The sequence below is a fragment of the Puma concolor genome, chromosome E4 (assembly GCF_028749965.1).
Source record: "Puma concolor isolate L17-30 chromosome E4, mPumCon1.1.hap2, whole genome shotgun sequence".
In the NCBI taxonomy this organism is placed as follows: domain Eukaryota; kingdom Metazoa; phylum Chordata; class Mammalia; order Carnivora; family Felidae; genus Puma; species Puma concolor.
This window is the reverse complement of record NC_141683.1, coordinates 68031103-68047997: the sequence shown is the minus strand read 5'-3', so window position 1 is coordinate 68047997 and position 16895 is coordinate 68031103. Positions and strand designations below refer to the sequence as shown.

General features: G+C 49.1%; 1 protein-coding gene across 5 annotated transcripts in view; it reads right to left on the bottom strand.

The window, feature by feature from the left end:
- The window catches only part of LIN9 (lin-9 DREAM MuvB core complex component), a 64789-nt gene extending 48115 nt beyond the window's left edge, over positions 1–16674 (bottom strand). Inside the window, exons 1-4 of one of the 5 annotated variants that reach the window (XM_086694229.1) lie at positions 16578–16674; positions 8928–8960; positions 6910–7004; positions 5566–5670 (exon numbers count right to left, since the gene is read on the bottom strand). In XM_086694229.1, coding sequence (XP_086550355.1) covers positions 5566–5670; positions 6910–7004; positions 8928–8960; positions 16578–16656 — 312 coding nt within the window. In that variant the 5' untranslated portion in view covers positions 16657–16674. Of the gene's footprint in view, positions 1–5565; positions 5671–6909; positions 7005–8927; positions 8961–15599; positions 15619–15707; positions 15885–16577 lie in introns of those variants that run through there. The other 4 variants (XM_086694230.1, XM_086694231.1, XM_086694232.1 and 1 more) reach the window with 4 other exon arrangements.
- Positions 16675–16895: the final 221 nt, after the last annotated feature.

The window sequence follows — 16895 nt, the reverse complement described above, 5'->3', positions numbered from 1 at the left end:
GCGAACTAATTTGGATGTAAATTTTAAAAAATAAAAAATGAAACAAGTTAAAAAAAACAAGGAAAAAAAAGATTAGAGCAGAAATAAATGAAATAGAAAAATAAGAGACAAAATGATGAAACCAAAAGTTCTTTGAACAGATCAACAAAACGGACAAACCTTTGGCTCTACTGACCAAGAAAATAAACATAGATGGACACCTTCTGAACCTGTAAAACTTATTTCTCCTCATTCCAACCCAAAAGTCATCATCATAGTCAAAGTCAAAGTACTAAAACCACGGTCACTAACATGGGAGATAAGACCAAGGTATTGACTATCACTATTTTTTAACGTTGTTTTGATGGAATTACCCAGTAAGAGGAATAAAAACTGTAAAGGAGAAGACAAAAATCGTTATTTGTAGGTGATATGGCTGTCCTAGCAAACTCAAGAACATCAACTGTAGTCACTGACAATAGTAAGAGAATCTAACGAAGCGGGCGAATACAAAGTTGACGTGCAAAAATCAGTACCCTAGGGGCACCTGGGGGGCTGGCTGGCTCAGTCGGTTAAGCGTCCAACTCTTGACTTTGGCTCAGGTCATGATCTCACAGTTTGTGGGATCGAGCCCTACACTGGGCTTGGCACTGGTAACACGGTGCCTGTTTGGGATTCTCTCCCTCTCCCTCCCCCGCTTGCAGCTCTCTCTTAAAATAGATAAACAGAAAAACAAAACAAGGGGTGCCTGGGTGACTCAGTAGGTTAAAAAACCGGCTCTTGGTCTTGGCTCAGGTCATGATGTCACAGTTCGTGGATTCAAGCCCTGTGTTGGGCTCTGCGCTGACAGTGCGGAGCCTGCTTGGGATTCTCGCTCTTCCTCTCTCTGCCCCTCCCCCACTCATGCTTGTGCTCACTCGCTCTCTCTCTCTGAATAAACATTTCTGAAAAATCAGTATCTTAAAAAAAAAAAAATCAGTACTTTCCTCTGCATAAGTGAGAATCAGTTAGATAATAAAACAGGGGAAATATCCTGTTTATGAAAGCAAAAATGACCAGCACAACAGTATTAAATACTTAGGAATACCATGAAGAAATGTACAAGATCAACATGGAAAAGTCTGTAAAGTCGACAGAGGAACACCACGGCCCGAATAAGTGGAACCTACCAGCAGTTCTTGGACGGACGGTCTCAGTGTTACAAACACGTCATAGGACATAAAGTAATTCATATTAGTGTGAAACCAATAAAAATCCCAACAAAATTTTTCTCCTAGTTGGGGTCACTCTAAAGTTCCTATGGAAAAATAATTGTGCAAGAAGGGGCACCTGGGTGGCTCGATTGGTTAAGCGTCTGACTCTTGATTTCAGCTCCGGTCATGGTCTCCCGGTTCGTGAGTTCGAGCCCCACATCGGGCTCCACGCTGACAGTGCAGTGCCTGCTTGGGATTCTCTCTCCCTCGCTCTCTGCCCCTCCCCCACTCATGCTCTCCCTCTCTCTCTCTCTCGCAAAATAAGCAAACTTAAAAAAAAAAACGTGCAAGGATACTTTTGAGAACCTAAGAAAAGGATATGTAATAATATCTTACCAGATACGAAAACACTATGTAAAAGCATATTAAACAATTTGACACTGGCACATACAGGGACATACTAGACAGAAAGAGATGCAAAGTCTAGAAATAATCCCAAAAATATACAGGAACGTAGCTTGTGATGCAGGCAGCATCTTAATTTTTTTTTTTAATTTTTTAACGTATATTTATTTATTTTGAGAGTGAGCGCGAGCAGGGAAGGGGTACAGGAAGAAAAGAGAATCCCAACACACCCAGTGAGGAGCCCGACAGGGGACTGGATCATGCGACCTCGAGATCATGACCTGAGCCGGCCAAGAGCTGGATGCAGGCAGCATTTTAAATCGTGATGGACCACTCAGTCAATGAGACCAGGACCACTAAGTAGTCCTCTGGGAAAAATCAAGGTTGCAGTCTCACCTAATCCCTTGCTCCAAAATAAATCCCAGATGAAGTGAAAATTGAAGCATTAAAAAAAAAATGAATTAAATACACGTGAATTCAAAAACTATAAATGTCAGACTAAGGAAGATCTTTCTGAGTAAGTATAAACCCAGGGAGTGCTAAAAGGAAAGAGTTGTATTTGACCCTTCAATGTTTTTCAGTCCTGCATGGTAAAAAATGCAGAAACAGAGTCAAAAAAACAAGCTACAAACTGAGAAAAATTACAATCAATATAAACAGGCCAAATGGCTAATATTCTTAGCATATAAAAAATTCTTTTTTTTTTTTTTTAAATTTTTTTTTTCAACGTTTTTATTTATTTTTGGGACAGAGAGAGACAGAGCATGAACGGGGGAGGGGCAGAGAGAGAGGGAGACACAGAATCGGAAACAGGCTCCAGGCTCCGAGCCATCAGCCCAGAGCCTGACAAGGGGCTCGAACTCACGGACTGCGAGATCGTGACCTGGCTGAAGCCGGACGCTTAACCGACTGCGCCACCCAGGCGCCCCTAAAAAATTCTTATGAGGGGCGCCTGGTCATGATCTCGCGGTTCGTGAGTTCGAGCCCCGTGTCGGGCTCTGTGCTGATGGCTCAGAGCCTGGAGCCTGTTTCGGATTCTGTGTCTCCCTCTCTCTCCGACCCTCCCCCGTTCATGCTCTGTCTCTCTCTGTCTCAAGAATAAATAAACGTTAAAAAAAAAATTAAAAAAAAAAAATTCTTATGAACGAATAAGAAAATGATCAACAGTCTAACAGAAAATAGGAAAAAAGACAAACAGTTTACGGGAAAGAAATCGTTTTTCTCTTCTCTTCTTTGATTATTCATTTATCTTTTTTTTTTAAATTTTTTTTTAAATTTTTTTTTATTTTTTTATTTTTGAGACAGAGAGAGACAGAGCATGCAGGGGAGAGGGGCAGAGAGAGAAGGAGACACAGAATCGGAAGCAGGCTCCAGGCCCTGAGCCATCAGCCCAGAGCCCGATGCGGGGCTCGAACTCACGGACCGCGAGATCGTGACCTGAGCTGAAGTCGGACGCCCAACCGACTGCGCCACCCAGGCGCCCCTATTTATCTTTAAAAGTAGGTTTCACATCCAGCACCAAGCTCCGCACGGGGCTTGAACTCATGACCCTGGGATCAAGACCTGAGCTGAGATCAAGAGTCGGATGCTTAACCAACTGAGCCACCCAGGAGGCCCCAAGAAATCGTTTTTAAACCTATGTGAAAAGTACTCGAGGTCACTCACAGATGAAATGCCAACGAAAACCAGGAAGATGCTATTATCGGATCGGCAAAAATCAGACGCTTGGTTCCGTGCGGAGCAGCAAACGCTGGGGAAGCAGGCACCGGGACGGGCTGTGGGGGAGCACACCAGCCAGCACGGGGCCTCTGAGAACGAGGTGGGACTGCTGTGCAATGTTTAACTGCTGCAACCACGGGGATGGGGCTGGAGGGTGTTATGCTAAGTGAAATTAGTCAGAGAAAGACAGATACCGTATGACTTCACTCATATGAGGACTTTAAGAGACCAAACAGATGAACGTAAGGGAAGGGAAGCAAAAAGAATATAAAAACGGAGGGGGACAAAACAGAAGAGACTCTTAAATAGGGAGAACAAACTGAGGGCTGCTGGAGGGGCTGTGGCCGGGGGGTGGGCTAAACGGGGAAGGGGCATTAGGGAGGGCACTTGCTGGCATGAGCACTGGGTGTTATACGTGGGGGGTGAATCACTGGAATCTACTCCTGAAATCATTATTGCACTAGATGCTAAGTAACTTGGAGATAAATTAAAAGCAAATAAAGCCAAACAAAACGTTTAAATGTGCACATCCTGTGATCTGGCAGTTTCACATGTCAGGCATCTGTCCTAGAAAAACACCTGCAAGTTTATACAGACAGGCCTGGGGTGTTCACGACACCATTATCTGTACTAGTAAAAACTTAGAAACCAATTAAATGCCCGTAAGCCAGAGAACGTACAAACTACGGTATCGTAAGGCTCAATAATATATGACGGTAAAAAGAAAGCAAACACTGAAGTCTACCTATCATCTACCTCAATCAATCAGCATGGCCAAATCTCAAAAACAGACTTAATTAAAAAAAATTTTTGTTTTAATCTTTATTTATTTTTGAGAGAGAGAGAGACAGAGCGTGAGCAAGGGAGGGGCAGAGAGAGGGAGACACAGAATCCGAAGCAGGCTCCAGGCTCCGAGCTGTCAGCACAGAGCCCCATGTGGGGCTTGAACTCACGGATGGTGAGATCACGACCTGAGCCGAAGTCAGATGCTTAACCAACTGAGCCACCCAGGTGCCCCAATTTTTTTTTTTAAACGTTTGTTTATTTTTCAGAGAGAAAGAGAGAGAGGGCGCGCATGCAAGTCGGGGAGGGGCAAAGAGAGAGGGTCAGAGGATCCAAAGCAGGCTCTGTGCTGACATCAGCGAGCCGATGCAGGGGCTTGAACTCGCGAACCACGAGAGCATGAACTGAGCCAATGTCAGACGCTTTACTGACTGAGCCACCTACGCACCCCCAAAACACTTTTAAATGAAAAACTAAATTACAGAATGATGTGTATGTTATCATGAAAATAATACTACAAATAGAATTTTAAAACCAGAAACATTAAAGAATACCACATATTTTCTGTGAACACCTATTTAAAGTTTTAGAAAAGCCCTAGAAAGACCTAAAAGGATAATCAAACTCATGACAGCAGTCACTAGTTACTGAAGGAAGCATACCTAGGGAACGGGTAGAGGTAAAAATTAACGATTGGAAAAATTGTAAATTTACAGAAAAGTTGCAAAGATATGCCCCTCACCCAGCTCTAATGTTAACACCTTCCATAACCATGGTTTGTCAAAACTAAGACATTAGTAGTGGCACAACAGTATTAACTAAACTACAGACTTTACCACTAATGTCCTTTTCCTGTCCCAGAATCCAATTCGGGATAGCACATCATACTTCAAAAAATGAACTTTTTGGGGTGCCTGGGTGGCTCAGTCGGTTCATCACCTGACTCTTGGTTTCAGCTCAGGTCATGAGCTCATGGTTCGTGAGATTGAGCCCCACATCAGGCTCTGGGCTGACAGCGTGGAGCCTGCTTGGGATTCTCTCTCTCTGCCCTTTGCCTGTGAGTGCTCTCTCTCTCTCAAAAATAAATGTTTAAACACACACACACACACACACACACACACACACACACACACACACACACACAAAACATACTTTCCAGTCATCAAGTAAAATGTTTTCTCCCCTCTCATTTCTTTACAAAACTCTGAACTGACAAATTCTATTACCAAATCCTACTTGTTTTCAGTCCACTCTCCTCTCCATGCTTGCAAGTGTGCATTTGTGAGACAGGTCTGGCTTTCTACGCTGGGAAAAAGTCCACCAATAAAAATAATGGCCTTTCTAGGTCACTAATGCAGGAGCTGAGTTGGAGCGCTGACTTAAGAAGAACTTGTTACTTGAGACGTAACAGAATAATAAAAACAAACCTGATCACGTGAGCACTTGCCTCCCTTCCCGTGGAACAAAATGCTTGTGACACACGTACCTGCGGGACCATCGCCACTCTCTGGTTTCTTTTAGGGGACCTGGTATTTATTTGTCTGTCGTCTTCGTCAGAAAAGAGTCGACTTCGCTTTGAGTTTCTGAAAGGCTAGGATAGAAATTTGTTTCTTTAATAAAAAGACCGAACACTTCTCATTTTTCTTCCAAAATCTAATCCTGTACCTGGGTGATCCAGCTGAGGTTGGAAGGATGGAGTGTCGGTGATACCAAGCGCTCAAAGTCAGATGTGACTGATCTTAGATTTACAAAGCAGTGACGTGCATACTGATGCAATCTGTTTACAATTCAAACACCTAGCTGATGAGTAAAATTGGAACCCAAGTGGCCTTAGAAGCCTTGAACGTGCAAGAGGAAAGTAAGCTCTGACAATTCCAGACCTCGTCGTGTCAGTGCTCAGACTGACAGCAGGGGGTGTATCATACGGCGTCCGCCGCACAGGGCTGGGCTGGACAAAGTTACTACATCACGCGAGAGACTCAACTGAAACGCGTAATAACATACTAGACACTCTGTCGAGAACTGTTACCCGAATTTCCATTTGTGAACAAAAGCACAAGATTCCTATCTCGGGTATCTGATAAGTGCCCGGAGAACCGAACTAGACCACAGAACCAGAACTAACTGGCTTAAGTGCCCAAAAGACACCATACGCTTAAGGGTCAGTAATACGAACAATTTTACAGTCCACCCTGGGTTCGGAGGCCTCGGCAACAGAGAAGGACAACAGAAGTAATATCCCAATCGTACCCACATCCTGTTTCAAATCCTTGTCCCAGCACTGGACACGGTCTCCCGCCCAGCTGGAAGGGAGGTAGGCACAGAGGGTTCACAGCATACGGCCAGCATCCAACAGAGTCAAGGCTAGAGGTGCCGGGCCTTGAAATTAAACCCACCGAGAGTCTTAACACCCCATAGCCCTGGCAGGAAGTCCCTTCTATCATACCTGTACTTACCCTTGACCTACGTGAGATTTTGAGATCTTACCACTTACTTCTATATCTTTTTGCAGGGAGCATGTGAAATTTTCTGTATTCTAAATAAAGTATGACTTGGAGTGATCAGAGGTTGGTGTGTGTGGTTGTTTGTTTGTTTTTTGTCTTGCCTACTAAAGACAGTGCAATTGCTTAATAAATGCCTGATGACCAGATTATCAAAGGCTACTGATGGAGTATGATCGTATACTACTCAATGACACTTAAAGACTCAAATGCCTGGAGATGGGGAAAACCTTGGGAAACTCTTGCTGTCCTGTAAGAATCTGCACATGACAATAATACAGACAATTTAGCTATCATATTCTAAAGAGTAAGAAACACTAATTCCTTACCATTTCCACAGTAGACCCCGTGTTCCTGCCTTTCCAAACAGGTGTTTTTTGTAAAGAGCTGTACTTTTCATTCCGTGTGTTAGATAAGCTTCCCTCTGTAATAAGTAATTATTACTAATAAGATTTAAGTTCAAAGGATTTTATACTACAAACATTGCCTTTTTATTAACAGCAATATATCTGCAATATTTACCAATATGGAAAAAATATACTGAGCATAGTAATTTTGGTTTATTACAAATGAAAAATCTCTTCCGTATTTTTTTTTGTCAAGCGCTACATAATCGGACAAGGCACTGAATCTTGAAAGTGTTAAATTCTCCTATTAAAATATGTGTGGTTTCTTTCTTTGTGTTTTAGTAATTCCTTCATTCTAATTTGCTAAGAATAAGAAGCACAATCTGATTGAAAACAGGCAGTGGAAAAATGGAAAAAGCTTCTGACTTTGAATTTAGAGTATATTTCTAAACGTTTCCTGCTTCGATATGTGAAACCCTGGCTATACAAAAATAAAACGTGTGGGTGTTTCTGTTTTCCTTGATTCAAAGAAATGTCTTCAGAGCTATCTGCAACCGGAAACAATCTGATCAGGTAACTGATGAGAGATATTATGAAAATAAAGAGAGCGAGCTCAATTTTTACAAAAAGGATATGTTTATATAAAGACACAGAAAACTAGGATGAATACACACAAGACAGTTATTTTTATTTCCTTCTAGGTGCTCATCAGCATTTTCTAACCGTTTTCTGTAAGAAATATATCACTTGTACATGTACTTTTTGAAAGCGAAATGGTTTTAATATTGGGAGGAAAAGAATAACGGAATACTTTTTTCAGATGTACATTTTAAGAAGCACAAAAAAGGCAGAGTGGGGCCGACCCTGCCAGGCAAACACATCAGGGTAGTCGTAGACACAAGCGTTCTCAAGCGGGGACTTAATGCGGAAAATCACCGACACAACACACAACACAGTAGCTCTAAAAACTAAAAGTACTGAACAAGTACTGAAAGTACTCTGAGCATAGCCTGGTTCAGGATTTACTTACCCGGCAGAATCCTGCTCAAGCAAAATCTCAAAACAAACTACAGTAAGAGGGGTGGCCAGTGTACGTGCAGAAAGAAAAAGACCAAGGAACATGTACAACTTTTCTTCCGAGAAAAGTACTATCATTCTTTTATTTCAAGAGACTTACATTATTATTTTTAAGGCCAGATTCCTAAGAAATAAACTCATGCAAAAATACAGCTGAGCACAGTTGTTCAATAAAATACTTTCACTCTAGGGGCGCCTGGGTGGCTCAACGGGTTGAGCATCCGACTTTGGCTGGGGTCATGATCTCACAGTTCGTGGGTTCGAGCCCCGTGTCAGGCTTTGTGCTGACAGCTCAGAGCCTGCTTTGGATTCTCTGTCTCCCTCTCCCTGACCCTACCCCACTTGTGCTCTCTCTCTCTCAAAAATAAATAAGCATTTTTTAAAAGCCTTAATTAAAAAATGCTTTCACTCTACTATGATGTCTGCAATGTTTACTTAAAAAGTTCTTGGGGTTTGGGGCACCTGGCTGGTTCAGCCGGTAGAGTGTGTGATTCCTGATCTGGGGGTCATAAATTTGGGCCCCACGTTGGGGGTAGAGATTACCTGCAAATTATAAAAAAGTTATTTAATCAATAATTCTAGAGAAAATTTTTCTATGTCTTTTTAAGATTTTATTATTCATAAGTAATCTCTACACCCGCTGTGGGGCTCAAACTCACAACCCTGAGATCAAGAGTCGCATGCTCTACCGACTGAGCCAGCCGGGCACCCCAGGGGAAAAAATTTCTTAGTAATTTCCAACAACCAAGGACCAATTCTCCTATAACAGTCTATGAATTTAAAATTTCATCAGTGAAAACCAATACTTAAAAGTTAGAATGAAGCCTAATTTAGAAAGAAAAGAGAAACATTGTATCCCCATTAATTTAATGAATTAAATTTCCACCTTATGCCATACCTGAAGGATCGCGCTATGATCTTACCTTTTAAACTGACAAGGGCTTTTGCTGAAGAGCCTGCAAGGAAAACAAATCAGTGTTATTTCAGAATCAACATGAGAGAAACAGAACTTGGCTACAGGGCGAAAGTGGCCCATCTGGTTTTAGGGGCGTAGAGACTGAAGTGGCAGGGGGGTGTGCAATCAGATGGAACCAGAGCTGGGGCACCTGGGGGGCTCAGTCGGGTAAGCGTCTGACTCTTAATTTCAGCTCAGGTCGTGATCTCACGGCTCCTGGGATGGAGCCCCGCGGCGGGCTTTGCGCTGACAGCTCAGAGCCTGCTTGGGATTCTCTCTCTTCCCCCCTCCCTCCCTCTCTGTCCCCCCTCCGTTTGCACTCCTCTCTCTCTCGAAAATAAACACACATGAAAAAAATAGAAAGAAAGAACCAGCGGGTCATCCCAGCTGCAGGCCAGAACTCAGGCAAAGTAAGGACAAGCTAGAGAGAGCTATCGGGAGTCCTGTGGAAGTTGTGAGAGTTGGGGGAGGGAAGGCAGGGAAGCGTCGGCACAGAGGGATTTGGGATCCTCACCCAGAAGTGTCCTGGTGCTGGAGAAGGAAAAGAGAAAGGAACACGGCCATTTACTGAAGCAAAGATCAGCAGTGGCAGCGGAGTGGAGAGAAGAGAAGGTGCAAAGGATCCAGCGGGACTGTCAATCAGGCCGGGGGTCCCCTGGGAGTCTAGAATGCAGGTGTGTGCACCCTTCAGGACTCCCCAGCTGGAGTCAGAGCAGCCCAGAGGGGCTGGCACACAGCTGGAGGGCTTTCTGACGAAAACACGCCTTCGTGTGTATTTGAGTAACCCGGAGGCTCCTCACACACCCAGAATCTGTTGTCAATAAAGGTCCGAGGGGCTCTGTCGCGGGGAACCCTCAGCCCCCCTCTAAACAGCCGGCCTCCAGGCTCTGGTCGCTGTCCTGCGGGCGCTGGGGGTGAACGGAAGCGGAGAAACCACAGGGAAGTACATGTTGATGAGGCAGGGAGCGCGTTACATTGAAAGTATCAGAACTGGCTACGTATATTGCAAAGAAGTCCAGGTCACTTGCAAAATAATAGGGGCACCTGGGTGGCTCAGTTGAGTGTCTGACTTCGGTTCAGGTCACGATCTCTCAGTTCGTGATTTCGAGCCCCGCATCAGGCTCTGTGCCGACAGCTCGGAGCCTGGAGCCTGCTTCGGATTCTGGGTCTCCCTCTCTCTCTGCCCCTCCCCCCCTCAAAAATAAATAAACATTAAAAAAATTAAAAACAAACAAAAAGTCACACCCGAACTCACAGACACAGCGAACAGTTTGGTGGTTGCCAAAAGCGAGGGCTGGGCTGGGGGTGTGGGCAAAATGGGCAGAAGTATCAAAAAGGCACTAACTTCCGGCTATAAGAGAAGTAAACGCTGGAGATGTGATGCACAGCACAGCAACATGAACGCTGCTAAGAAAGCAGATCTGAAAAGTGCTCGTGGTAGGAGAAAAAAGCGTAACCACGGGTGGTGATGGATGTTGACTAACCCACGTGAGATGATCACTTCACATGTGTCAAGTCATGATGTTGTACTCCTGAAACTAACACAATGTTAAGTATCAATTTTATCTCAATGTTGAAAAATCAACAAGAAAACCCTTTCTCTGCTCCAGAATAGAAACTGTTCACAGAATTCCAGATGAGCAAAAACTCCCTCTTTTAACTTTAAAAACAAAAACAAAACTGTTGAGAACACCTTTTTTTTCTGTTACTACAGTCATAGTCAAATTATTACATATCATTCCTCATTTTTAAGTCTGTTTCATTAAAAAAATTTTTTTAATATTTATTTTTGAGAGAGAGAGAGAGAGAGAGAGAGAGAGAGAGGGAGAGAGACAGAGCATGAGTGGGGGAGGGACAGAGAGAGGGAGCCACAGAATCCAAAGCAGGCTCCAGGCTCTGAGCTGTCAGCACAGAGCCCGACGCGGGGCTCGAACTCACATACCGCGAGATCATGACCTGAGCCGAAGTCGGACGCTTAACCGACTGAGCAACCCAGGCGCCCATAAGTCTGTTTTGTTTTAGAACCAGCTACTTCTCATCTCAGTTACTGTGACACCCATTTATGTTTGATGGAATATAATCTACAATCAGGCAGCAGTTAAGTTATTCAAAAGTTTGGTCATTTACCTGCACTGAGAAAAGACAAAATTTTAAATGGCATGTTCAAAATGTGTATAAACATCTTTAAGGAGCCAATCCGTTAGGGCATTTCCTAAAACACAAAAACAAATACAGGATGATCTCGGGGGATAAAGTAAGAAAGAGGATTATGAACTAGGTAAAAAATCAGAGAAGGCAGAGTCATTCTCCTTGTTGTTTAAAGGAAAGAAGCAGCCATGATTCACAACTCGTACGAATGGACAACAGACTTGAAATGAAAAGCCACGGATAAGGTACGGCAGTTCTGGCTACGAAACGTTCTCACGCAGCTCAGATCCCGAACCTCAGCCGACTTTTCCTCCGCAGGCAGGACGAGAGAGGCTTGTAGAAACAGACAAGCCATCAACACCAAAGCCACTCTTGCTCTCACTCGACTCTCTTGCCTCGATGTGGAGAACGGGTGGGTAACAGGACACCTTAACAGCCTCCAAGCAGCAGCCGGGTTTAATGACGGCGGAAGTAGAAGCATGGGGAAGAAGTGAGGGAGCGAGGCCATAAAGTCTAGCTAAAAAGCCTCACGCAGCACAACGTGACGGGGAAGCAGCTGGTGGACAGGGCACGTATCCACCTGGCTGCCAAGAGAATCTGGTTGGTTTTGGAAAGAGCAGTGAGCATTCACTCCCCCGGCGAATACGCAGAGTGCTGACTGCACCCCCGGTCCCTGCTCGAGGCACTGGGGCTTCCCAGTGGCTTCAACAGCAACGCAGAAGAGCCAAAGGCCCCACTGTCATGCACTTCACATTCTAAGGAGGGGAGATGAACAGATACATCGAGTGGTGATAAGCACTGGGCCGGGACGGGGGGTGGGGGGAGCGGGGGCAGGATATCAGGAACGTGGGCAGGGGGTGGGAGCGGGAAGACTGTTTCCATGAGGTGCTCGTGATCAGCTAGCTGCTCTGGAAGGTGATATCTGAGCAGAGATCTGAAGGAAGAGGTGCGAGCCTCAAGGATATCCATTCCTGCTCCGTGAAGGTAAGACTCTGTCCTAGGGATTCTGACCTACCCCTTTTAGCCTTTTTTTTTTCTTTTTCGAGGGGCCACATAGCATAATGGTTAAGGGCACACATCGAGACTAGCTATATTTGAATCTTGGTTCTGCCACTTTTTTCCTGTGTTACCTTAAACAATTTACTTAATTTCTCCGTGCTGCTGATTCTTCATTTGTGAAACAGGGATTAAACGAGTTACCGTATGTGAAAGTGCTCAGAGAACAGTGCCCATAGCACATGGCTAATTTTTATATCGTGCTTATCATTAGTATTACTTTGATCAACTAGAAAAAAAAAACTTCTAGGCTAAGCACATGGATTTTACAGGCTGGTGCACAGAAGTTAGGACACGGGCTGTACGTGTGTATATGTGCTATGTGCTGAATATGTTCGTTCGTTCATTCAACAAAGTATTCACCGAATGCCTCCTGCAGCACCATTCCAGGGGCTGGGATCAGCTGCCGGAAGAGACAGAGCCTCTGCTCTCAGCACGCTTACAGTCTAGTGGGAAGAGACACACAATAAACAAGTACAGGAAATGATAATGATATGTGCAGTTGTCATAAAGCAAACAAACGAAGTGATCTCACTGTGTGTGTGTGTGTGTGGGGGGTACTTCACATAGGGTGATGAGGGAAGTCTTCTCTGAGGAGGTAACATCTAAAAAGGACTACTCTTGAGGGAGCAGGAGGTCAAAGCAGTGGGTCTGGGCAGAAGAAATACCAGGTACAAAAACCCTGAGATAGGGCGTTTAGAGCATTCAAGGAGCAGCAGGGCAAAGGCCATTGTGCTCAGGGAGCAGGTCATGGGAAAGGGTCAGAGAAGTAAGGCAGGTGTCAGGCATGAACCGGAAAGGCAAGCAGGAAGAAAACCAGAACCGGTGCCTTCTCCAGGGGGCTTCCAACCAATCTCATGGACAGACGCAAAGCCACAGCTGTGACCACTGCCAGCAAGAAGTTACAAGACCGAATAAAAAGATTTCATAAGAAGGTGTCACCTTGGGGGCGCCTGGGTGGCTCAGTCGTTGGGCGGCCGACTTCGGCTCAGGTCACGATCTCACACTCCGTGAGTTCGAGCCCCACGTCGGGCTCTGTGCTGACCGCTCAGAGCCTGGAGCCTGTTTCAGATTCCGTGTCTCCCTCTCTCTCTGACCCTCCCCCGTTCATGCTCTGTCTCTCTCTGTCTCAAAAATAAATAAACGTTAGGGGCGCCTGGGTGGCGCAGTCGGTTAAGCGTCCGACTTCAGCCAGGTCACGATCTCGCGGTCCGTGAGTTCGAGCCCCGCGTCGGGCTCTGGGCTGATGGCTCAGAGCCTGGAGCCTGTTTCCGATTCTGTGTCTCCCTCTCTCTCTGCCCCTCCCCCGTTCATGCTCTGTCTCTCTCTGTCCCAAAAATAAATAAAACGTTGAAAAAAAAAAATTTTTAAAAAAAATAAATAAACGTTAAAAAAAATAAAATAAAAAAGAAGGTGTCACCTTGTCCGGGAGGATGGAAAATAACTTTCTAAAGAAGCTTGGGAGTAAAGGATGTAAAGGATAAACAGACATCAACTGCAAGCGAGGGAAAGGAAGAACATTCCAGATGGTGAGAAGAGCGTGTGCAAAGGCCTTGCAAAAAAAAAGAAAGCCTGGTGAGTACAGGGACTGAAAAAGGTCAAATTTAGCTCAAAGGGACAGGATGAGGGGCTCCTGGGTGACTCAGCTGGTTAAACATCCGACTCCTGATTTTGGCTCAGGTCATGATCTCACAGTTCACGGGTTCAAGCCCTGAGCCAGGCTCCGAGCTGGCAGTTCAGAGCCTGCTTGGGATTCTCTCTCTCTGCCCCTCTCCCATTCGTTCTCTTTCTCCAAATAAATAAACTTAAAAAAAAAAGGGACAGTAGGAGAAGAAGAGTGGTACCAAAGGAAGCTGGAGAGGTGGGCGTGGCCAGAGTCCAAAGGCCCCTGTGGCTGTGATAGTGTCCCCAGCAGCAGGATGACACATGCCCTCTAGAAGGACTGCTCTGACCCCTTGGAGGTTGCAGGGTAGGGGCGGGCAGTGGGTTAATGGGAGGCCGGGAGGCCGAAGGGATTGGTGCGCAGGCGAGTCGGGTGATGGGGAGAAGGTGAAAGTTACAAGACGTGGTCAGGTCCTTGTCACAGGAGGTGGAAGACGCAAGTGCCCAAGTTTTCATGAGCGCTGGGGGGAGCTGTTCATTAAGGCAGGAACTACTAGGAGGACTTCGTCCTGGGCGGGGGACTATGAGGTCGGTCCTGAGCCCCTGAAGTTGAGGATTTCACACCCGACAGCAGATGTGAAATATGCAGCGGCTGCAAGGAGAGGCCTGGGTTTCCTCGCACACAGGAAGTGGCGAGAGGACTTCCGTCAACCGAAACGAGCACTTAAGGAGCATCTGGGTCACAGCAAGTACGCCTATGGCAGCTTTCATTATTGGTAACGTTACACTGGCTCCTGGCTAATGCATTGGCCAGTCCCTTCGACTCAAATTGGCAAAGAAACCTGCTATTTCCAGCATCAAACTGAAAATCACTTCCCACCAATCTTCTCCAGGTTCGTTAGTAGCGCGTCAATTCAACATAAATCAAGCGTTCACATCCACCTGACACGTGGCACCACGTGTGACCAACGAGGGCGGCAGTCCCTGCTTGCAGCAAGTTGTGGTCTCGCTAAACAAGACGTCCCTGCACGCACACAGGTGCACCCCTGCGACCCGGAGAGGTCACAACGTGACACAAACGATGGTGACGCAGTCTGAGAGCGTCGCTGGCGTTTGAATCCTGGTACCTACGGCCCCCAAGTCTCTACCAAGAATCCTAGTAGGTCCTCAATAAATACTTAACGGTGACGAGCAAATATTCCAAATGACAGTTACAAGAAAGCCGCTTCGAACACCCCTCGTCTCATGTCAACAGAAGGACCGGCCTTCAAAATCACAGGTCCGGTGGTGGTGACTCCTGACACGCGCTGACCACCCCCGTCCCCAAGAGAGCAAGGACTCCCGGGTGGCCGGCACGTGGCGTGCAGGCCCACCCTCACCTGGGGACGTCCGTCGCCACAATCCCTGTCCTCTCCAAACCGGAAACAACGCTCACGGCAGGTCTTCCCTTGCGCCACGTCCAACGTGGGGGGGGGGGGGGGCAGCCACACCTGACCACCTGCTGCAATTAGCAGACGTTACCATTGAAAACCCCGCTCCCCAGTCACTCCAGCCCCACGTGGCGGGGGCCAGCACCCCCACGATCCCGCGGGCACTCGGTTCTGGGCCCACAACAAACCCACAACTCCGACTCTGCCCACACAACTTTCCGCCAGTGGGGCAACTCGAACTTTCCTAACTCCGCGACGCGGTCGGAGGCCGCGACCCCCGCGAAGAGCACGGAGGAGGCTGCGCGCCGCCCTCCTGGGACAAGCGTCCACGTGTCCCGCGCGCCCGGCGGGAGCGCACGGCGACGGGGACCCGCTTCCGTTCCGCCGGGACCCTCGCGACTCACGGGCGGGCGGGCACGCACGCACCGGACGGGGAGCGGGGGGGCCCTTCTGCGACCGACTCGAGCGTCCGCCTCCCCCCGACTTCAGACGACGGCGCCGCGGATTCCCACCTCGCGTCCCACGGCGCCCCGAGCAGGGGCCTGGCGCCCTCCGGCGCTGGCCGCGGGCGAGCACCACCCGGGTCACGGGGGCGGAGGGAGGCGAGCCAGGAAGGGCACGGGCGGTGCGCGCCGCGATGCTCTCGGCCGTGGAGGAGGGCACGCGCGCGCACGGGGAAGTGTGCGGGGTGGGGGCGGCCCGGGTCCTCCCCGCCTCCCCCCCCCCCCCCCGCCGCCCCCGGGAAGGTCCACGGCCACCTGTGGTCCCGGGGGAAGGGGCCAGCGCTGTGACACGGAAACACTTCCAGGGGTGGACACGCCGGAGGAGGAGGAGGCGGGGGGAGGGGGGGGGGGGCGGACAGCGGGGGATCCCCCGGCGCCCGCAGAGGCAGGAGCCGCGACAGGACGCCCGGCCCGGCCGGGGCGGCCCCCTCCCCGGCCCCGGGCCCTCGCGGCCGCGGCCGGGCGAGTTACATAACCCCGCCGGGCGAGCGGGGCGGGCGGCGAGGACGGCCCCCCGCGGCCCGGGGCCGCTCCTCCCCCACCCGGCCCGGGGCCCGCGTGCGGCCCGGGGGCGGCGGCCCCCGCCCCCACCCCCCGCCCCGGCCGGCGCGCGCCGCTGCCCCCGGGCTTTCGGTTTCCGGCCCCGGCGCTCACACCACCCCAGAAACCCACACACACACAGGCACCATAACAAAGGCGGCGACGCGGCGGCAACACGGCGGCGGGAGCCCTGGGGGAGCGCGCCGGGGCCGGCGGCCGGCCCCGCCTGCCCGGCGGAGGGCACGGCCGCCCGCCCCGGCCGGCGCGGCCCGGGGCGGGGGGGGCGGGGGCGGCGGGCGGCCGGCGGGAGGCAGGGGCGCGCTCGGAGGCGCTACTCACTCTCGTCAGGCAACTGGTCGAGCTCCGCCATCTTGAACGAGCCGCGCCGCTTTTTCAAAGGCTGCCCGCCGCGGTGCATTGTGGGGCGGAGACTGTCTTTGCGAGGGAGGTTCGAATGCGGCGCTCGCTGCCCGCGGCGCGGCCGGCTGAGGCGGGCCGGGGAGGGGTGCGGCCGAGCGGGCGCGGGCCTGGGGAGGCGGGGGGCGGGGGGGGGGGGAGGCGGCCGCGGCCCGGCCCGGCCCTCCCGGGGCCCCCGCCGCGGGCGCCGCTGCGGACGGAGGGGGGCGCGGCGGGGCAGGCGGGCCCGCGGGGCCCGCG